Here is a 23,337-nt window from a genome sequence, read left to right as displayed (position 1 = left end):
TATCCCTGGTATTCCCCAGTATTGCAAAGAGATAAAGAACTCAGATACTTTCCTTTAATCCACCATGAGGCCTTGTTAAAAAAGGCTCGGGGGAAGAGAAGATACACAGGTGGGAGTCAGCTCCCCTCTTAAATGAAGGGCTGCTGTTTGCCAGAATAGTGATCCAGCCTTATACAGTGACCACCCCTCACCCCCAAATTATAACATCATTACAAAATACAGCAGAAAATCGTTTCCACCTTTTTCAGGGATCTGGCACTGGCACCAGAATTCAATATTGCCCAGTACTCAGAATTCTAAGATCTCTTTTCAGATGCCTGTAATTAAACACACATGAAGTGGGCATGAGAGAAGAATCCTGAAGGGAATTATTTAGCATTCTTCACAGAGGTTGAAAGCTGATGAAGCTTTAAAAGCCTCCAGTAAATACAGAGATAAAAAATACATTCCTAATAACTAAGCAACAGGCCTATGGGGGACACAAAATCTGATCATTCAGGTAAAGAGAGCTTTGTTGATGTAAAACAGAAGTGGTTTCAAGATATATCGGTCTGCTTAATTAATTTCCTACCTTTTGACCTCTGTGTAATTTTAAAATTTCTCTTTTTGAGTCAGTGAAATTTTTTTTTATATACAACTCTTAGCTTTACAGTTAATGAGAGACTGTTTTCTGTGTCAGTTATATTAACAGGTAGAGAAAACCAACTCAAGGAACAAATTAAGATATTTATTTTTGCATTGTTACAAATTTGGGGGGGATTTTCCATTAAATGTATTTAACAGACAACCTATTTGCACTCAGGCCTTTCAGCATTTTAATATGCTAAAATATATACTTTTGGTGCCATACAAATCATGGTTAAAAATAATTCTCAAGGACATACTGAGGGGACAACAACTTTAAGCAAAATAACTCAAGTTGAAATAGTCAATTCCCTTCAACAGTGGTTTCTATTTCATGAGATTATATTCTTTACACTAGCAAACTATATACAAACAATACCACAAACCTACCATAAGTGCAAAAATGTAGAAAATATACACAAACATATACACAAATTGCCGTGTTTCTGTCTGAGCTACCTTACAGTTAAGAAATCCAGTACAAATGCATGATTTGTATTTATGTATTTGACTTGTAAGTATCTAATATTTAATTGTAAACAAGATTCAGCATGTAGAGCAACTTAAAACAGTTGTCAGAAGCGTAAATCATGAGGCCTGGAGACTGAAGAACTGTGCACACGAGGATCCAAACTGACATACATACCCACACATTTTCTGACTTCTCCTGCAGGGGCATTTAGGGTACTTAAAAGACTTGGATGTATTCATCTACTCTAAACAAATTCCTGGATTTCATTGTTTTACAAAATGCATACATTTCAATATTCAAAGAAAAATCAGCATCACATTTGCAGGTGTAGATTTTCAGGTTGGTAAGAGTGTCTTGTTCATTACCATTGAAAAGCTTTTTGGTTTATTAAGAAACCTTTCTTGGCAACTCAATTAAGGAACAGTAAATGAAAGCAAGCAATGGATGTTCACAAGCAACCACTTAGTGAGCAAACAGAAGCAGACACAGTCCCTTAAGCACAGATGAACTCACAGGGGATTATCTAGTGAGTCACTGACAATGCTGTTCAGTAGGAAAGTACACACAGGGCACACTGCACTGCTAAAAACCTGCAGGATTTAGAAGAGATATTGGAAAGAAAATGGGAGCTGCCTTTGCCTCGATGTGATGATTTGCTCCTCTCAGTCACTGCTAAGATTCTTAGCAAGAATGGTTTGTTTGTTTTACAAAAGATGGCTGTCTGTTTTTCAGGTACTTCCAGGCCACTCATCCATGTATTATTTGAAACACCTGGATACTTAATAAAACCCAGGATGACAGTTCTATTAGGATGGTGCTGAGCTAAGTAACAGGAATAGCAGTAGTAGTGTCAGAGTGTTTGGAGAGAATTAAAGCATTGTCTATGCCAGTTTAAAGCCTCTACAAATATGAAAACTGCCCATATCTATAGCAACTGATTTCAATGGAAAATTCAAGTACAAGAATATTCTTTACAATCTCCTTGTGCTAATGGAAAATACAGTAATGTTATCCATAATCTTCCGTTTCCAGGGAATATGCCCAGAGTCAAGTCTCACTTTGTGTATTTTTTTTAAGTACTTGAAAACTCTTACAGTATTGAACAGAGCATTTGATGCATCCCTTCTCATACATGATACTTTTTGATTTAAAACACAAGCTGAGCCCTACAAGACACAATCTTCGCACTAGTCTTAGTGTAAAGACTAGTTTGGTGAATTCTGTGATTTTTAAGGTTTTTTTAAACATTTCAAACACTGCAACAATGCAGAATGTATACCAAAAACTAGACCTAGAAAACCATTTCCAAAATAAAGTGTTGAAAAAAAAATTTAGAATCAATTTCACTGAAAAGCCTCAATAAAGTGCAAGCAGCAAATGAGAGGATTTACATAGTGAAAAGTGAAGTTTAATAAATTTGTACAGTCTGTATTGCTGACAATGAGAGACACACTATAAAAATGTTTCACCTTGACATCATGCCCTCATATAAAAATATATTCTAGTTACCTTGCAGTACAATTAGATCTTGACAGAACTGAAAAAGAAAAAAAACACTGAAATGCTACTTCTTTTCAGCAGTGTCTGAAAGGCAGAAAATATGTAGATTTATGCTAATTAAGTGGATGAACTGGATTGGCTATTTACTAGTACTAGCTAATTACTAGTATACTAATTCCCAATGAAAAAGGTGCATTGCTACTTACTTGCATTGATTCACCCCCACTTCTTGAGAAGGCATTCAGGAGGTGCCACATTGCAAACATGGAACTCATTCCTGTGCAAAATGCTCATGCTTTGAGCTCTCATTAAAGCAAAGCTCTCTAATTACTGAACAGAAGTATGCACTACAGCAAGTATTTTAACATCAGAAAATATTTTAGGTTATTAAATCTGCAGGTATTTTTCCTCTCAAAAGCATCTCCTCCTGCTTGCAGCAAGTAATTTAGCTGAAATAACCAGGTTTTCAGTGCACCACAACTTCAATGATTCCAGTGAATTGAAACACAACTTCATAATATCACCTGTCACCCTACACAGGAATTTGTTTTTACCTGGAGCTTTGTTTTATGAAAAATAGAGCAGACTGCTGAAGTCTTCCCAACAGAGGGGACGTTTTCAAATCACTTACTGTCCAACCAGATTCTTTGGTGTTCAGGAATACCTAGTATAGTATCAGCATGAACAAGCAGCAATTTTTTTTCCTTCATATACTTCTGCTTGTCCCTTAAGGCCCATCAGCAAAGTTTCTGCTAGAGGCAGGTTAACTGAACAAAGAATGAAAATACTTCCTCATCACCCTTTGAGACTGAAGTCTGATCAACAGCATCTGATGTCTCCCTTTCAGTGGGGATTTTACACACGGCATATGGGCAGGATTTCCACTTATGACTAGCACAGAACTATAGCAAATTTACATACTGGCTAGTCATTTAAAGTTTCATCTACTGAAATTCAAAATGAATACTCTTCTATCCAAAAGAGTCTTTACTCTTTATTCTCCAGTTTTTGCTAATACGAGACAAAAAAACGTTCATTATTGCACATCTATCACCAAGACTTTCAACTGCCCCAAAATGGTGCAATATCAGGTGCTTAGTAAAGCTCTGTGGAGACACATGTCACCTACTAAATGGTAAATAATGTCAGTACCACTTGGATTTTAGAAGCTTTGCTGTCCTTTTTTTAAAACCTCTCACCAGTCCCCAGTTTCGGTTAAAGGACCCCAAATACTCACTATCAAGTAGCTGATGACACACAATCTAAATTAGGAATACTTTGTGAGAGCAGCAACTTTGCAACAATATGAACTTTAAATAAAAGCAGATTACTAAAATAAAGTCTGTATAGTCTTCTAACTATGAAATTATGAAATAATTTGATTTTACTTATGATTTTTCATTCTTACAAAGAACTGTTGGTGACAATTAGAATTAACTGTTTTCTTGAACAGTAGGTATTTCTAGCATTGTAATTAGTGTAACAGTAGACAAAAAAAGTTTTTACATATAATGAGTTTAAATAAATTTAAGACACTTTTCTGTAGGATCATCATCAAATGATGCTCTTTTCAATAATTCGTGTAAGCTTCTAAACCACATAAAGGATAATGCACATTACATTTTATTCACACTATAAAAAAGCACAATATACAGGCCATATCCTTTAAAGTGCAACACAACAGAACATTTCTGCAACATTCAGGTTCTTCAAAAACCCACAAAAGTAGGTATTTAATATTTAGGAACAAATTCTGTTCGTAGGTGTATTGACACTGAATCTAAACTCTGAATGGTTATCAAGCATGTCCTTGCTGTAAGTGCCACGCTAAAAGCGATGCTTATGACCATTAAACAGTATTATCTTATCTGCTTCCATACTAGACAGCCTCATGTTTCATGTCCACAATGAAAGCTTTTATCCTTTAGTCAGTGAAGAGCATCTGCAGAGCCCTTTATTGAAGGCAGTTCTTTGACTATATTCAGAAAACCTCTTTAAAGTCCACTTAGCTTCACCATACAGGCTACTGCTTCAGATGTCAAATCTACCAAGAAAAATATGGTAAATGGAGCAGAGCAAGCATGTCTCTGAGTTGGCAGCGCATGCTTCACTATGTTTGGCACTATCTACCAAATGTATTGGTAACACACAGTACAAGCACGTACCAATTCGCTTTTCACTTCATAAATATTTTTGGTTGGATGTTTTGCTAGTAACAGTTGGAAAACCTCATTTGTTCCTGAGATGAGCATGACAAAACAAAGTGAGCTCCATCTAAGCTGCCAACAGGACATTCTTCTGCATTTCCAGCCTTGCTACCTGCCTGCTGAGCCAGATTTACAAATCTCAATCCTCCCCAAGGCGCCACTTCTGAGATTCTTCTTGACGCACATCTGGCCTGATCTGGTTTCTCATTCCACCCAGGACATTGGAGGTGGCCTCTGTTGCAACAATGAAAGGTTTCACCACGGTGGGTGGGATTTGGCGGAGGACTCCTCCCACTGCTCCAGTGACTCCTCTGTTCTCATGCTCACGAGCAGCAGTCTCATAGATGGTTTGGGCTGTGTCCGTAATCCCCTTTAAAAAAATAAAGGAAATCAAGTTACACTAAACAAGAAAAGCAACCTCTCCTAGTTTTAAGGAAAGTTTTAAACTGTTCGGCATTCTTTTTCTTGGTGATTTGTATTATAACTGTAAAATAAAGCAATACTGATATAAATATGATTTAGTTCTTCTAATGAGGCTTAAAATAACAGATGTAAATATTTCATATGGTGGCACATCTTGTGCATAAGGGTAGAAGGTTTGGGGTACTGTGAACTACTGAAAAAACTACAAAATTCTCTGGAAACTCAGCTGACACCTTACTTCATAGACACTACATAAGGTGCAACAAACAAAGTGTAACACAAAATATATTAAAAACAGGTCAGCATTCTAATTTATAATACCCTATCATAGTAGAGAAAGGTTTCACTTCTTTTAAATCCTGCATTATGCTTAAACTCTACTTCCCTCAGAATTAACAGCAACTGCAAAGGTGGTTGAGCAGAAAGGGAAGGGAAGGTTGGATGACACAGCACAGGAAATCAACTTTACATGGCTCAGAATAATTGTAAGCCATCACTCAAGTCCTATTCACACTCATCTGCCTAACATCTTAGGTTTCTTCCTTCTTCCATTCAAGATTTCTGTTCGTTTAAGATAACTGATGAAGACAGTCTTGTTCAAAGATGAAACCTCCTTCTCCATTTGGTCAGCCTAAACTAATATCTGTTATTTTATAATGCCATTTTAAGAAATATTCTTGACTTTGTTTCCCAACAATTGGTTCTGCACTCACCTCTTTCACAACACTGTAGGCTTTGGCTACCCCCTCCCGCAGGTCGACGGGCTGAGGAGCCAAGCGATGGCGAGGGAACCGTTTGATCTTTTTTGCTTCAATGAAGGTAGGCCCAGGTGATACCATGTCATAAGCAGTTTCTGCAGCTGCCTGCACATCAGGAGCAAAGGCAAAAGACATAAGTGTTATAGCACCTGATCACAAATTTTAACTACTAATAGGGTGATGTCACTGAAATAAAAGAATTCTTATTCCATAAATAATATTCACTTGCATCAGATTACAGTTTGTACAAGAACTTCTGGAATGTGCAGCTCTAACTATACATTAATTCCATAATGAAGGAATGAATGTTGTAGGTTTGGGTGGGGTTTTCTCCCCTCCTAATTGTTATCACTTCAAAGGCATCCTCTAAAGTGCATAAAATGCTCAAGATAGAAACTGAACATTTGATCAATGATTTCTTATAAACACACAAGCACATATATAATCCCACTTGTAATTGATAGCACTGGTTTTCTGACTATATATGGTCAACCTAAGGCACATATATTATTTTTGCAAGATTAGGTGGTAAAAGTGTACTTTCATTGTAATTTTGTATTTTTTATATTAAGAAACATAAATTTATTAACACTTTAATCCAAGATTCCCTTAGTATTAAATCCAGGAAGCTTTATAGCCTTTGTGTAGATTTACAGAAATAGCATTGATTTGGGTTTGGGGTTCTTTTTTTTGGCTGGTTTTGTGGGCTTGTTTTTTTAAAATAAGCACAGAGAAGTTGATATTTTATAAAAAAGTAAGAATCTACGAGTGGATAACACATGCAACAAAGAACTCATCTTTCTCAGCATGAGTGATTTTTTGAGTGAAGCTGAACATTTTCATATTAAACTGTACATTGCAATGCATTAAAGACATTAAGAAACAAGCAGCAGCTTGGGTGTTCAGCAGCATTTTAACACAGTTTTCTAACCATTGCATTTGATGCCATAGTTCTCACCTCACAGACTGCTGCAAACTTTGCCCAGTCTCTGCTCTCCTATTTATACACCTGCTTTTCTTTTTTAATAGATGCTAGCTAGCTTAAATCTATAGCATTAAGACATTAGCTTAATACAGAGCATTTACTAGACACGCCTCTCATTTTACACCTAACTTCAGGAGTCATACACTCTACCTGTATAGTCTGAACCATTCTGTTTGTCAGCTCCAGCGCAGCCATGGCAGTGGAAGTACCAAAAGAAGCTGCTCCTCTTTGAAAGCCTCTGACAATCCGACCGTCCTTGCGGTACTGCTCTATGGGCAGCCACACCAGGTCTTTCAGACCTTGCACTGAAAATGAAGGCACAACACCAAAGTCAGACAGTTCTCTTACATACGCAGAATGCCTTGAAAGGAAGTGAAAACAAGAGTCAACATGGTTTGTGTTAGTTTCTTGAGAGGGGAGAGGTGTTGTTTGGTTTTTAAAGAAACAAACACATTCAAATGTAGCTGAACAAAAGTAAGAATTAACTTACCTAACTGTACAAGCGAATGCATAGGCCCTACTCCTCCCAAAATTCCTGGTAGCTGATTTTTCTTTATATCATTAAGCCATTCACTGATGGCATAGGAGAATAATTTATCCACACCTAATAAACTAAAGTAAATACAATTATTAACTTTTTTAAACAAACAATTCCTAATAAGATAAATGCATTCATTAGTCACTGACGTAAAAGATGTCATTTAAACAAAAGGAAAGCTTCTTCAAATGTCTTTTGTTGCTGTTGGCTAAGCCAAGTATTTCAATTGTATATGCTTTATAAAACAAACTCAAAACTGCATAATCACATACAGTTCCATAGGAAGTGAACATGAAACTAAAATGAAGAGTTTATCATCAAGAATAGCACATATATTAAATTCTGTTCTGACTCAGAATTTCTTGAGTTATATACATTTGAAAAAAACCTAGAATCAAAAAGTATCCTGGATTTTAGAAGGGTATCGTAAGATAAAATTTGCTTTACATTTGCAAATTTGCAATAGCAGTATCGATCTACATTTTGAGAAACTTACCCATGTCTATAACAAAGCCTCTTCAACTTTAATTCTGAGCAGTTCAACTGAGCAAGCCCAATAAGAATCCCAGCTAATGTTCCCTGTAAGTGAAATATTTTGTTATCACATGCATTTACTCAACCCATACAACCGGTGAGAAATAATTTCATCATCTCAACTCTTACTTACAAGTATCCTGTCTAAATATTCTCTCCCCGTCTCCCAAATGTACATGGAAACTTGCAAAAAAAGAAACTTGGCTTAACCTGCTACTCAAAAAAAAACTGGATACAAGAGGGCTTCTTCAGAAATAATAAGCTAAAATAAATTATGCAAACATAGTTCTGGCTTTAGTGTGTTCCAGACATGCTAAAGCTACCATATTTCATGTTTTGATTTCTGATATCTGGGCAAATTCAAGATGTTGCTGCTTTCCATATTTTCTTACTGATTTGCCATGATAAAGTACAAGTCTTGTTGTGCAAATAGGATTTTTTGATGTTGGTTTCTAAACTCAGTGTAATGAAGAATGCATATTTTAACAAGAACCATGGGCATGGGCATTTTTTTCATCTGTAATAGATTCTGCCATTGCCACTGAGACCCCTATGTTACTAGACTGCAAGGAAAGGAAACAAGGAGAATAAACAACAGTATTTTGTTTTGGCATCAATGAGGAAAAATTAAAATAAAATGCACAATTCTGGCATCAGACAGTGGTATCATACTTTGAGGGGCACTGCAGCTCTACACTATGATTTCAAGCCAATCATGGAGCTCACAAATGTGACATTCAAGTTCTATCCTGGATTAATCATAATTTGGGATCCATCCCTAGTCTTCCAATTAAGAGTGAAATGAGGTTAAGCTTTACTAAAATTAAGGGGAAATAAAGGGTTTTATATTTGTCACAATTGCATCATTAATGATTAGGGATCATAAAGATATTCCCATTCATGGAGCAGGGAGGGGAGAGCAAAACAAAGAGCATCAAATGTTTGTTCTACAGCATCAGCATTGTACACAAACCTGATCCATTGATACATGCTTCCCATGGTAATCAAGCCGTATTGGAACTTCTGATGTAAAGCGAAATTCTCTGGAACACAGAAAGGAAATATTACAGTGAGAAACATGAAAAGGAAATGAAATTATCTTTCTGAAAAGAAACTCATGGTTTCCCATTCTCCTGAACTAGGATATCATACCCTTTTCTGTAAACCATAAATCCTTCTGCTACTGTGTTAGTACTTCAGAATAAATGTACAAAATACAGTGGCAAATTCAGCTTTTCTTGGTTTATTTACATCTATTTCAGGTTAGCATTTGTAATAAATTTTAAAGTCTTGCAAATGTGTTACTAATCCTGCAAGTGAAAATGTTAAAAAAAAACCCCAAAAACAAGCAAACACCACGAAACGATGGTTCTGTGGGCAATATTTGCTTTCTATAAGCAGCCAATAAACAAAAAAATGCACTTTGTCTGAAGGTCTGGAATAATTTATTACCACACCTTCTTAAAACTTCTTCTAACAAAAGTTTACCTGAAAAATACTGGCTGATCACTGTACGATGTTGTTTCTTGTGAGAACTGATCATCCTCTCCATTAACCACATCCATGGAATCAATGCTGCCATTTTCATTTGCTTGCTTGTGTGATGCAAAAGAAATGACTGGACTTGGTTCCTTAAGGCTGCTGACATGCCTGGGCAAACTACATGTAACTTCAGCACCAGGAGACTTTTTGACTAAGAAAAGAAGTTACACACAGGAAAGTGACTCATATTTTTCACAATGATTACAAAGAGATTGTTTTTACACAATTACTGTGTCCTTAGTAAGTTCTAATGCTTATTAGCAGGAATTAGCAGGGCAATATTTAGATTCTCTCAGTTTTTGATAGAAGTTATTACATGCAGCTGAAGTTGAGGTTAGTGCATCAGCATAAATAATGTATCTGGTTCTAATGGCAGTACTGCAGAGTGCTTCATCACCTGTGCATTTCAGCATGACACCCCAACAGAAATAGGTAAAGAAAGTATAGCTGCTAAGAAATAGCCAAATACACTTCATAGTGGAAATGTGCTTTTCAATATATACTGCTTTTGCATCAGATAATGTAATTGATAACAAGCACTGCTTCAACAGCATATAAACATCATTTAATTGCATAGAGTATTATGTTTGTCTAATAGCTTCAAGTTGTCTAACACAGAATTCAATTTTATAAATGAGCAGGACAATGTATTAGTTTTATCTAATAATAACTCCCAATAGCATATGCAGCCCTCAATTTTTCCAGAAGCTCTTATTAAATATGCTCCAATATTGGCTCAACCTCATTTTATAAAATTGGGATTCCAGGTGTTGAACACCTTTCTTCATATTTCTAAAATAAAAAGCTTAAATACCAAAGGCTTTTGAGTTTTAAAAAAATCATTCATTAATGTTAGTGCTCAAACCCCAACACAAGTTTTTATACACACAAGATCCACGTGTGAATTTATAGACATGTACCCAAATTAAAGGACAAAGAAGCAGCACTTTTATTTTAGATTTGTTTTAGAAATATACCTTCAGGATCTGGAGTAACTAAGAGTTCTACTTCTGTAGAAAGGCTAGTGAAAAAGTCCTTCAGGAAAAACAAGGCATCCTAATGGCAAAAAGTAAAATACAATCAGGTTAAAAAAAATACAAACACCTAATTCTCTACAAACATTATCTACTATTCCAGCTCTATTTCTATGCAGACATAAACCAAACCTTTTATTTCTTTTTGATCCTTTCACATATGTATAAACCACAACGAAATCTAGGACAGAAACCAGGAAGTCCCTCTTAGCCTCTGCACCCTGTTCCATATAACAGGATTTAATGATCTATCTAGCTTGGCCTTAAAAATTCAGGATTATTTTCACCATTTCTACTCTCACTTTGGAGACTGTTCCAGAACTGAGTTCCAGAACTCAGTTATAAACTTGTCTCTGATTTGCAGCAGAAGGTATTTAAATACAGTTTATATTCCTCTCTAGTACTGTCAAGTCAACCAAATCATTACAAATCAGGGTTCCTCACTGCTTCACTAAAAGTTATTGATATCTATGGTATTCATGTCTTAATAATGCCATAAAGCTATTACACCCCAGCTTTCTTTTCACACAGATGCATTACACTGGTGCTTTATTCATCCTATCATTGATGACAACTGGACTTTCTTTTCTATTTTGACTTCCAGCTGATAAGACTGACAGCTTAAGCAGTAATAACAAGTATTTCTAATAACTGCATGCTGCCCTGTGCTTCCAAAAAAGCTGTGGTTAATTTCACAGAAGTTGTAAAGGTAAATTTTGTTTATGGTACAAAACATAAAAGACTTTAAAAGTAACCAAGAAGCAACATATTTCCTCCCTAGATGGCAGCATTTCCAGGCCATTGTTTCCTAGACAAAATTATTGCACACTACAGAGCTCAGTTTTGCTAAGAGTGAAATGAAAATCTGGTCTCTAATGTGTGTTCAAAGAAAGAAAAGGTATGGAAATCCTAATTATGCTCCTAAAAATCCAAACCCCACGTAGCTCTCTGAAGATGACAAATTAAGGAAGAACTGCTTCAACAAAGAGTAATAACTGCACTTCACATTTGCCAGCACAAACATATAGAGCTCTTACTGCTTTAGAAAAACCCCAGTGTTTCTTGACTATACCAAAAATACCTTGCACAAACCCTGCTAAAGAAAGTAAAACAATTTCTGCTCTTCCTGCCACTGCAGTTGATAGCAAGACAAAGCCTTCAGGTTACAGAAGCATTTCTCAAGTGTCAAGTGCCCTTGACCAACATGACGTGAACCACTTCAGGATTAATGATTAATCTTATTCAATTAAAAACAATGAAGTCACTTCATGAACAAACAAAACCAGATCATTCAAGAACAAGAAGTTATTTTTAAAAGCTGTGACTCCAAACGCTTTGAGATTATCAGAAGTTCCAGGAGGAAAACTTACTGAGAAAATAGTTTTGTCTAAGATATTCTTGGTTTTTAAATAAATTTTAAAAATTGTCTTTGTAATAGCTGGAGCAGAAGGCAAGTTCCAGCAGAAGGCAAGTTCTAGCAAGTTCTAGCATAAATGAAACAACAGAGATTCAAAGATTAAATAAAAAAGGTATCACACCAAGAAAATGTAAAACGTAAAATATGCACGATGGCTACAAGTATCTAGTTAAAAGAAACCCCAGGTATCATTCAATAAAGAAAAAATGATTATTTTTTGCCCTGGCAAACCAACCTGGTCAATATTGAGGCGAAGTGGCATTAGTGAAACACGTAAACAACATTCCTGTGGGGATCTGCCAGACTCTGGACGGACATGTAAAGCTTTAACTGTTAACTGAAAAAAAACAACAAGATAAATAAAAGTACTAACATTCACAATTATTAAATCTCAGAACACCAGCTAGGAAAAACATTTACTGCTAAATCTCTGTATTTAGTAGTATGATTCCACTTAGCAATTACAGTATTGCATAAAAATTTCCTCTGAATGTTATAAAAAAATAAAGTTAAAAGAAATCCCCCCAAAAAATTACTAAATCCTGTATAAAACCAGTAAGACATAAAAGTACAAATCTGCATGTGAAATTGTGAAAGCTACCAAAGTAGTCCTGCACATCTGGTTTTTTAAACTAACAATCTCAAACACATTAATACGTGACATGCTGACATTCAAACTGACTTTTGAATTAGCCTTAATATCCACAAAGAGTCAAGCAAATAACTATCAACAAATTATATTAGTTCAATGTTGCACGAGCTCATGTTTCTGCTTCTGCAAGATTAAGAAGTGCACACAGCCACCACAACGATAATTCTCACTGTAATTGTAAGAAATTAACATTTCATAGCTATACCATGTTTGAATGTGCTTTTCTGGGCATCTCCTTACTGCAGTAGAGATAGAGGAATTTATTCATTTGTGATGTAGCTAAGCGATCTCTGATCTCCAGGTCTTGAACAATAAAAACTTGTCGTGACACTGGCTGCTCCAACAGACAGGATTCACCTTCTGCACCACCTGGAGGATATACCTCATGCTGGAATTTCACCTTTTGAAAAGAAAACCAGCACAATCAGCTTCACTGAAAAACACCATTTAACAACAGAATAGTTCTTTAAAAAAATAAACAAAAACCAGGGAAGTATACCACATATAAGAACTTTTAAAGCTGTCTACTATTTTAAATCTACAGAAATACTATTAAGATTTCTGAACACTATTCAGGTTTTTACATATCTAGGAGTAGAAATCTTCCAATTTCTAGTTGTGTAGTTGTTCATATTTTACAATGCAAATTCAAGCCAAAACAAAGAGTACTGACTCTTTGATAAGGAAATCTTACTGACATAAGATAAAGAATGAATTTCATTTTTTTTTTACATTGACTCAGCTTTTTCCTCTCAATCCTGACATCTTTCTTACTTCATGGTGAAGCCTGTACCAGACAATCTTCCAGTTCTTGAATCTTGCACTCTCTTACTTAAGAAAAAAATGTTTTTTCCCTACCAACTGACTTCTCAAGTGACTCCATATAAAGCTAATTCATCATTTTTCTTCAATTGTAAGTTATGCAGCTCTCATGTCCAGCTGTGGTGACCCACAGACCATCACCCCCTGCTCCCCAGAGCCCGCGCACCCCGGCCGGCAGCGAACGCTGCTGGGCGCGCACAGAGAGCGGCAGCGGCCCCTGCCGGCCCCGCGCTGAGCCCCAAGGCAACACCGTCTGTGTGCGACACCTTTTACTCTCCTTCATTGCTTTAAACATTACTGCTCAGCCACGTAACAAGTTAGAGGGGCAAGTAGTAGAAAAAATCTTTATACTGCTTCAGTGCTAACACCAACTCTCATTAAATATATGCAAATTGAGAGACAGCTATCATTCTACATATGAAGTTTTCCAGGTGGAACATTAAATGCTTCCCTTTTTCCTTTTGTTTATTTCAATATCATGTTTTTTTCTAGAAAATGCTACCCTAAGCATTAAATATTTCTGGCAAGCTTGAGGTGTTAATGGGATGAATTTTAATTCTCAGAAATGCACATAGACTATAAAAAGGCCTTTATTTTTATGTAATGCCTTTCATGTTTATGGAAACGTTTGAAAACATCTTATTTTAAAAAGATTCTGTTATTGATCCATTTAACATGAAATATGTTTAACTCCTTGCCAATACTATTCACAGCACCAGAAAAAAGCATTTAGCTCCTATGTTAGAGGTAACCACAGCCTAAAAACAACTAAGATACTTATGCCTGAAGGGTGCTAAATACGTTAGGGGAAACACAGAAACAATACTCTGATATAACCAGATGTTATTTCATACCCAGTTATCAAATTGAATGTTCTCAAAATATCTATGTCTTGCTTATTTTGTTAGAACACTTAATTTTATAAGAGGGATATCTATTCAGAATGGAACTAAAGCGAGGAACACAGAACAGCAGTTGCAAAACTGGGTTGTAATAAACAAAAGCTTTTAAGAATATTGTGATGGGATATAGAAACAACCTTATTCAGAAAAAAAGTACAATGCTAATACTAACAGTTTTTGTTGAACAAATTCTACATTCATCACTGAAGTGATTGCTTAGATGTAGATACTGTTGAAAGAAATAGTACTGAACTCTAATGGAAAGGTGTTATCAAAGGAGTATAACATGTAAAGATATCCACAGAGTGAGTCATGGCTGAAGCTGTTTCTGCTACTCACCTTGCTTAACTGTATTTCCATTAGGAAGTCTGGGTTTCTTCCTCTTCCTCCACATGCTGTATTCCGTCCATGCCTTGTTGGTGTATGAGAAGGAGAACTATGGGGACTTCTGGGAAAATTAAAAGGAAAAATACACTTTTGCAGATTAAAGTTATCTCAATGTTAATCTAAAACTAAACACACTAGATGTAAGTTCTTACTATTTTAATTATATTACAAAATAACTGAAATTACATTACTGTTAACCAAGTAATTTTTTTTGTTCAAGTAAAATACATCTAAGCAGAATGCCAGGTGCATGTATTCCACGAAATTAAGATTCATAAAACATTTCCTTAGTTTTGGCTGTAATAATTTTATTCTCTAGCTCACATGATATCCTGTAAATCTTACACTTATGCTCCTTAAGTCCTGATCTCTTTAGGAAAATTTGACTACCAATATTACCCTAAAACAAAATCCATCCCTCCACCCCCCTCTAAAAATCAGCAAAATCAAACCAAGCTTGTCCAGGTTAAGACACAGGAAAAAATACACTCTGTGGAGTTGAACTGAGTGAGAATCTGGATGATCTTTAAGATCCCTCCCAACCCAAATCATTCTATGATTGATTCCTTGTGAGAAGAGAGCCAAGAAACAAGCAAGGGGGACTTGTGATTGAACAATAAGATTCCTCCATATCAAAAGAAAAGAAAGCATTTCTGAATTTTCTAATCCACATAATTAGATGAAACACTTACATGAAACTTTTAGCTGGAGAAGTTGGTGGTGCAGCCCCAAAATCCCTTCCACCATAAAGATGCCAAATAAGAGATATTTCCTTTACAACATAGCGTACCAGAGGAACAGGAAAATGAAGTGGAGCTTTGCTTGTATCCGTTTTTTTAATAGGTTGACTGAAATGATTTTCCTTTATGATAATTGCATCATCAACCATTATTTTTATAACTGGCTCTTCCTCTTTTTCCTAATTAAAAAAAAATATAGCATTGAGAAGGTGAGATCATCTTTATTGAGATGCCCAATTCTTTCCTATGAAAAGGAAAATTTTCTGTATTGTCTTCTAAAGCTTATACAACACATGATCAGTTTAGAAATGTTTCTTATAAACTACAGACAAAAGCATATGAAAAAAGTAGAACCTGTGAAGTAGTTAAAAACAGCAATAAAAAACCCCAAACCAAAACAAAAAACTTCCCCACCCAAACTATAAACAAAACTAAGTACTAGTTGAAAGCAAGCAGAAAACCACAGAAGAGCCCAGGCCACCCTATTAGCACTTCTGGAAACAAACAAGCTCTAACTGGGAAAATGCATCTTCTAATCAGAGACCAAAGAACTGCTTCTGCCTATTAGGAAGAATACCACCAGACAACATGCAGAGGACAGACATTGGTGTAAAGTGACACAAAAATTTATGTCTGAGGTTTGTCAAGGATTTTAGATCCTTAGAAACATTGAGAGCTTAGATTAAAAGAAATGAACAAAAGATTAGAAGATGTGCAAAGCTGCTGTTTTGATAAATGCTGGTTTTTGCTTAACACTTTTTTTTTGCTAATTATGCCATTATTTTAAGTTGATATGACAATGATTGAACATGACTAAGATGTAGGAAAACTGCCAACGTTTAATGTAACACTCAGATGAGAGAACAATTACACAGTGCTGAGATATAGAAAAATCATATCTATTTGAAAATACTTGCTCTCATTACTAATAGCAACAATGCATGAATTCCCTCCAAACAGAAAAGCATCACTAAGCAATCACAGAAATCTATGACATCTTATTTACCCAGGCTTTACATAAGCTTTTCTCTAATTCAGTTTATATATGGATTTTTTTAGTAATTTTCAAAGGATCTTACAGCAACAGCAACTTTAGGTGCAAAAAGAATGCAGAAATCATCACTTTCTGCTGGAACATCTCCCATGGCCTCACTTATCAGGTGATGAGTAAATGAAGCATAAGTGGGACTTGGCTCTTGTGAGACATTTCCACTTTCATCTGGAAACAGGAAGAGATCTGAGCAAGATGGCTCCTGAGTTTGAGATTTGTCATCAAAAACTCCTGGGAGTTGAAGAAGAGTGGAGAAAAAACATGTTTCAGTGGAAAAATCCTTACGAAATACGAAAATTAAGTAAACTCATGTTTGCTACTTCAATTATATCAAGGAAATTTGCTCATTATATCTTGAATCAATTCATACTATAAATAATATACAATTCTCAAGTTTCTTATTCTGGTAGTAAGACCACAGCACCAAAATCTTTCAGTACCACAGAGACTGCTCACCCTCTACCACAGAAAAAAAGAACAGAGATCACGGAAATGGAAATCTACTTGCAAGTACAAAATCCTTATCAAATTTAAACTTCAATTACACTCTAGCCATGATACAGAAGCCATAATCTGTGATAGAAAAAGGTAGTTGATTTTATCTGCTAATTGAAAAAATTCTTTATAGCTAAAAAGTTCTTCCTGTGCCTTGAAACCATACCCTCTTCCTGGACCTCTCTGACATACAGAAGAGAGGTCTTTATTCCTGCACACTAACTTATACTCCTACAGAATTTGGGGTCTTGACAGAGTCCCAGAGACAGATTTCTTCCCTGCTGCTTTCAGTAGCTCAGTAATGTATATTTTTGACTAGAATATCAAAGTACTTCTGCATTACTATTATTAAAAGCAAGAATCTGTTCCATATTTCGAAGACTTCAGACATCCTAAGTACCTGCTCTCATTCTTATTGCAGCATCTCTATATACACAAAACTTTCAATCCCACTTTCTTTCCAGAAAAGTTGTACTTTATATGCAGGGGTATGCCTTCAGGGGATTCTCACCATTAGACTCTTGCTTGATGGCAGAAGCAGTCTGTTGAGTCTCAATTTCTTCCATGGCATCACTCATCAAATCCCGTAAAATCTGCTGCTCTGACTCAGCAAGGCCTGGTCCGTGGGAAGATGGTTGGCTAAAGGTCTCTACCTGTAGGAGAGGAAGTATACATAGTTACATCTCAAAAACAACAAATGTCAAAAAAGATTTTGCTAGAACAGCTTGCTTCACAGCTCTTAAACTGTGAGAAAAAAACCATTAACTTGTTAAATACTCAAGTGATCTGAAACACCAAGCTGGATGATTCATTCATAAAGTAGCTTAGAACATTATGGTTCAGGGTATTTAGGTCAGAGTACCTGGACAGTTCATGTATGTCCTGGAATTTTCTTCTTTAGATAAGAATGAAGTACAAGAGGTAAACCGCATAATGTTTTGAAATATTTAGTGACCAAAGCAGGAAAAAAATACTATTTTAACTCTGAAATATATTTTAAATCAGATACAATTGGTACAATTTGATACAATTTCTCTGCAGAAAATCTCATATTATTTGTAAATAGAATAGGGATTAAATTAAAATATATTACCAAGAATCAGAAAGTTAAGCTGCTATCATTTTGCTATTCTAATACCTTCATTTTTGGCTTGCTAACTCCACGTTTAACCTCTGTCTTAGCAGGTGGATGTAAATCACCATAACTTGCAATATATTGGATGAGATTCATTAGTGCAGCACACGAATCAGAGCAGGTACGGATATGGATTACATCACTGGAACAGTGCAGCTCAAAACGAGGTTTAGTCTAGATAGCAACAATGAAAAAACAACAATAAACTTCAAATTATCCCAAAGTTCCATAAAAATGACATATACACAGCTATTTTTCAATTATTTTAACTAGTCAAAAAATTAGTTAAAAAATACAAGTAAACTGGAAAACCTTTGATTTTAAGTACAATAAACTAATTTTCAAATCACAATCTCTCATGAAGATTTCAAATTTATTTTGTTTGTGATTAAATACTTACTCTTTCTCCCTCAGAATCAGATTTTACTGTTGTAATGGTTAGTTCCAGCAGCCCCATATCCATAACACGAACATAATCTGAAATATGATAATTTTAAATATTACTAAGAAAATAGCAAAACCCTATATATGTACAGTTCTAAACCCATTAAAACTAGCATGAGCTGTAAAGGGATCAAAGCCTTTCATATCTCTGCATTTCCTTCTTTTATGAGGATTACTTTCAGAGTTCAACTTTCAGCTACTCAGATGAAGAACTTGAACCTTTTCAGTCCAATGTATCACTCCCACTACCACCATCTGAGGGCAGTGTAATCTTTTAAGATATTTACCTTCATCCCATCTGTGTGAGTTAGAGAAACCAAGGCACACAGAAGCTGAATGACTAAACATTCTATCAGTTTTTAGCTGAAGTGAGAGAGAACATGTTCAGTTCATACTGCACTAATCTTTCAGTGCCATGAATAACTTATTTGTCCTCTTTTGTTGTTTAAACAAAACAGGCAAGCCTTTACTGTGCCCCCTGCTAGAGATTTCTTACCTAAGCTAAATACAGGTTTGTGGGCACAAGGTTTCATTATTTCTCCAACTCATTTAGTAAATATTGATTCAAGTTCCTCAGTCCTTAAAGGTTCTTATTATTTCAATGAGGGCAATCCAGCTGGTAGGATTCTTTTCAGAACCTACAACTCTCTGCCATATAACACCTTTCAAGTTCAACTATTTATATCTCATGAGGTCTCTTTTCTACAAAAATTTCATTCTGTGAAACTCCAGATTTTTAAACATATGCTTTTTCAAATATCCATTAGTAAATTGTAACAAGATACCAGAGGAATTGCAGGTGCTCTTCTCTGACTTCTGGGTTCACAAATCCAAACCAGAGCACTCAGATTTTTATCAAGATTGCACTATTCTCTCATAGTCTACTTGCTGCTTCTTATCTTCTCAGTCCTCTTCTCAAATAACCTTTATATATGCTGAATATGCCTGTAATTTTGTTTCTTTAGGCTCTGTAATTGATTAGTCACATCTAAAACATCCTTACCTCTATGGAGGTTCACCATGACAGTGTTGCATTTGTCAGACAAATGCAAAGCAGCTTCATCTAAAATGATCCTAAGAGACAAAAACAAGATGAAATAAAAATGCTTAGGGAAATGTTGTGCAATTAGTAAGCCAAAAGAAATTAGTATATAAAAAATATTTTAAAATACAAATATACCAAGCATATCTTAAATTCAAACTCTTCACTTTAGCCTTTCATAATTTTCAAATCTATTGACAATTAACCACTGTAAGATATTTTCCCCATTGCTAATTACATATTTTTTACGTTTCAATTTATATATTTGATCCTACCCAGAATAAGAAATAATGCCTTAAGCCTTAACACTTATTTCTGTCTTTTTTCCCTAAACAAAGTTAACAGAACATTTGTTTTGATCACTTAAAAGGTTTAATCAATAAAAATAATCAACTTGGTAGATATTTCACAACAGAACGGGTAAAACAGAATGAATATTCAACTGAAGTTGCAAGAAAGTTATTAGAAGTTACAGATATTTTCATTAGTCATTAAATATTCAATTAATTAAAACACTGTTGCCAAGTAAAAAAATATAAGAAATCTTAAGGTCTTACTAATCCATAAAATAGACATAACTTCATTTCAGGACATTGCAATCTTATTAAAAATGCAGAATTGCTTGTTTTTAAAGGAAGCAATCCAACTAAAAAGTGTAAATAAACAAAATTCTTTAACCTAATAAAACAGAAGAATTACATGTGAGCAAAGCGTATTTCAAAAGCCGGAAACCAGCGTGATCATTTATACAACATGAAAGCTTCTGAGGTCAAAAAAGCAGACAGGCATTACAAGTTTTACAGGAGCTCACATGATTCATAATAATTTAAATCATACCTGAGAGTAGAAGAGGATTTATCTACTGCAACACTGCTGGAAATGCTGAAAGTTTCAACAGTAAGGAGAGATCTGACTGGCAAAAACAAGGGCCTAATAACAAATTGGAAAAACAAATTAGTGCTCTGTACCTATGTGAAGTTCACTCAAAGCCTTACAGATTATCTAACTCCATCTTCCCAGACCTAAGCAAGTCATATCCTACTTTAAATTCCTTCTAGTTAAAGGATGTCTGTTAAGTATTTTTTCCAAAAGTGTCTAAATAACTATTATTTATAGTATGCAAATTTGAGCATTCCTGAAGAGCAAGTATACAGCTGCAGTGTTAAGTGACCCACTTACATTTTACTTACCTGTAATCAAGAGCACAACTCCACAGATGCACATGAAAAGTAGTAATTGTAGCTGGAGGACTATATCCCAGAACAGGCTCATCAGAAATATTCAAAAAATATAAAATCTAAAAATCACAAAAAATAAATACCTCAATATCTGTTAAATTAACAAACAACTACACATCACAAAAGAGCAAAAATGAAGATCTGTAACAGGCATGACAATAAAGATGCTTGCTCAAGATCTTTATAGAGAGAAGCATAGAATATAAACAACACCAAAAAAACCCCATAAAAACTGCAGCTTCAAAGGTATGGAAAAGACCAATCCACATACACTCAAGTGGCTCCTTGTAACAAAGCTTCACAATGCATTTTTAAGACTTCCCAAATACAGTCTTATTCAGCCCTCTTTGTAGCTGTTATTACAGCGTTTGTATTTTCCTTGCTCTCTCTCTGAAAAGTTAACTTTTAGTTAACTCCACATTGCTGAAGGTATCTTCAAGTCTTTCTTGAGGGGTGGATATGGGAAATACACTCATAACCATGTGCACATTCATTGTATAAACAGCTTTTTCTTGTACTACCACATAAAAATAGCTGCTATCCTCCTCTGTAACATCTGTCATAGTTCCCTCTTGAATATGTTATACTATAGAAGTTCTTAAAATATTCCAGGCCTGGGGTATACCATCACTGCTAGTCTTTTAATTTTTTCTTCTACTTACCTTTTTGGACAATTTTTATTTGATCCCTCCCCCTCCAAAAAAGATTGCCTGTGATGCACTTGGAAATGTTACTTGAGGAAAATTTCACAGAGCAAAGAAGCAACATGGTGTAAAGCAGGATACACAAACCATGGGAATACTATACTGAGGAGAAAATAAGGGCACAGGAGAGTCCAAAGCCCCAAGGTCAGCTCCACAGTTATACAGTAACAAGGCATGTAAAAATCAGAATATTATACAGACTGGAGGATGAACAGGAGCAGACTGAGTGTCAAGGGCTGCTGTCTGTAATCCAGTATGGGGCAGGGACATGCAAGGACACTGCTCCTGTGCTAATGGTGTGTTTTGCCTTGTGCACACACACACATCAAGGGGCTCCAGCCCTTTCTGCTCTACCTCTGCATCCACACCTATGACTACAACCCTTCTCATTCAGAAGTGTTTGTGTCAACTGCTGCTCACTGCCTCCCCAAAGTCCTCCAGTACTGCTTTTTCTGCAGTACTGCAATACAAAACAGGAAATATACAACTGAGAAATAAGACTTGAGAGATAAAGTGAGCAGAAAGAAAAAATACAGAAATGCTTTCAGAACTGCAAATAACATGTTTGCATCTTTTGAGGGTATTTTTAACTTAAGGATTATTTACATACTTGAATAGTATTGCACTACTGAGATTTTTTAATTTGAATTTTAAACAAAACCCAAAACCCAAACCCCAACAGAATGAAGTAAACCCTGCCAAGACCTCCCTCACATGTACTGTACAGAAAGTTAGGATGATGGGAGGAACAGTACCAAATGAATAGACATGAAATTATTTAAAAGTAAGATTATCATCTGTCAATGGTCTCAAAGAGAAACAGGAAAGAAAGAACAACACTTTCAAGTGCAGAGTATGATAATAAAGCACAGCCTAACATCAAGATTTTCAATCAAGATTTAGTTTGATAGTTAAGGCAATGAGACTGAAATTGAAGATGTAATCAAGAAAACAGTAGCAGCCTGACCTGTTCATGCCAGCTTAAACCTGAAGGCAACACACGGTGCTGAAGGGTGGCTCCTCGCAGTCCAACAGCCACCAGAAATTCCTGCACAACAAAGTTGCATGACTTGGCTTACATGAAACATGTAACTATTTCACATCTAGATTATGAAACTGTGTTACCCTTCTGCTCCCAACAATCTCCTGGTGTCTAGAAAAACCCTGCCTTCCAATACAGAAACCCTGGATAACACAGTATCATACTTTCTGCAACAGGACAGGCAGTTTTGTGGTGGTGGTAGGAAGAAAGGCTTGCCTGCACATTCACTCTGGGATTCAGCAGAAATAGGAGTACCAGGAGGACCAACCTAAAGTAGTTCACATGTGAGACAACTGAACACCCACAACATTTTGCTGGTCTGCAGAATCTTTCTTAAGATAACTCAACTAACCTGTTTGTCACCACTATGCCAGCTAAGAGGTTCTCTTTTAGCCACACTAATGAATGCTACTGTCATTTAACAGTCCTATTCCAAATAGGTAAGTAAAGGCTGCCTATTAGATGACACTGCTAGTTAACTGCAGTGTAATTCTATATTTGTTCTTGCCTGTTTTAACAACAGAGAAACTCAACAAAAACAAAAAATGTCAACTACTCAAAAAATGCATTCAGTAAAAAAACAGCATGATCACCAAAGTGAAGCATTGGAAGAATTAGTAAATTAAGCTACTGCTTAAATTTTATAATC

At 35.6% G+C, this 23,337-nt stretch overlaps 1 protein-coding gene across 1 annotated transcript in view; it reads right to left on the bottom strand.

Moving 5' to 3' along the window:
• Positions 1–706: 706 nt before the first annotated feature.
• Positions 707–23,337, bottom strand: part of ATG2B (autophagy related 2B) — a 45,284-nt gene continuing 22,653 nt past the window's right edge. The window contains exons 23-42 of the mRNA XM_064713481.1: positions 22,614–22,694; positions 20,895–21,001; positions 20,542–20,634; positions 19,666–19,736; positions 18,619–18,695; positions 18,222–18,392; positions 17,595–17,736; positions 16,617–16,819; positions 15,490–15,716; positions 14,750–14,858; positions 12,892–13,086; positions 12,270–12,371; positions 10,561–10,639; positions 9,530–9,734; positions 9,015–9,084; positions 8,004–8,086; positions 7,460–7,581; positions 7,120–7,274; positions 5,940–6,089; positions 707–5,173 (exon numbers count right to left, since the gene is read on the bottom strand). Coding sequence (XP_064569551.1) covers positions 4,943–5,173; positions 5,940–6,089; positions 7,120–7,274; positions 7,460–7,581; positions 8,004–8,086; positions 9,015–9,084; positions 9,530–9,734; positions 10,561–10,639; positions 12,270–12,371; positions 12,892–13,086; positions 14,750–14,858; positions 15,490–15,716; positions 16,617–16,819; positions 17,595–17,736; positions 18,222–18,392; positions 18,619–18,695; positions 19,666–19,736; positions 20,542–20,634; positions 20,895–21,001; positions 22,614–22,694 — 2,673 coding nt within the window. The 3' untranslated portion in view covers positions 707–4,942. The remainder of the gene's footprint in view (positions 5,174–5,939; positions 6,090–7,119; positions 7,275–7,459; positions 7,582–8,003; positions 8,087–9,014; positions 9,085–9,529; positions 9,735–10,560; positions 10,640–12,269; positions 12,372–12,891; positions 13,087–14,749; positions 14,859–15,489; positions 15,717–16,616; positions 16,820–17,594; positions 17,737–18,221; positions 18,393–18,618; positions 18,696–19,665; positions 19,737–20,541; positions 20,635–20,894; positions 21,002–22,613; positions 22,695–23,337) is intronic.

Source organism: Zonotrichia leucophrys, chromosome 5 (assembly GCF_028769735.1).
Source record: "Zonotrichia leucophrys gambelii isolate GWCS_2022_RI chromosome 5, RI_Zleu_2.0, whole genome shotgun sequence".
NCBI lineage: Eukaryota > Metazoa > Chordata > Aves > Passeriformes > Passerellidae > Zonotrichia > Zonotrichia leucophrys.
This window is presented reverse-complemented; position numbering and strand designations above follow the sequence as displayed.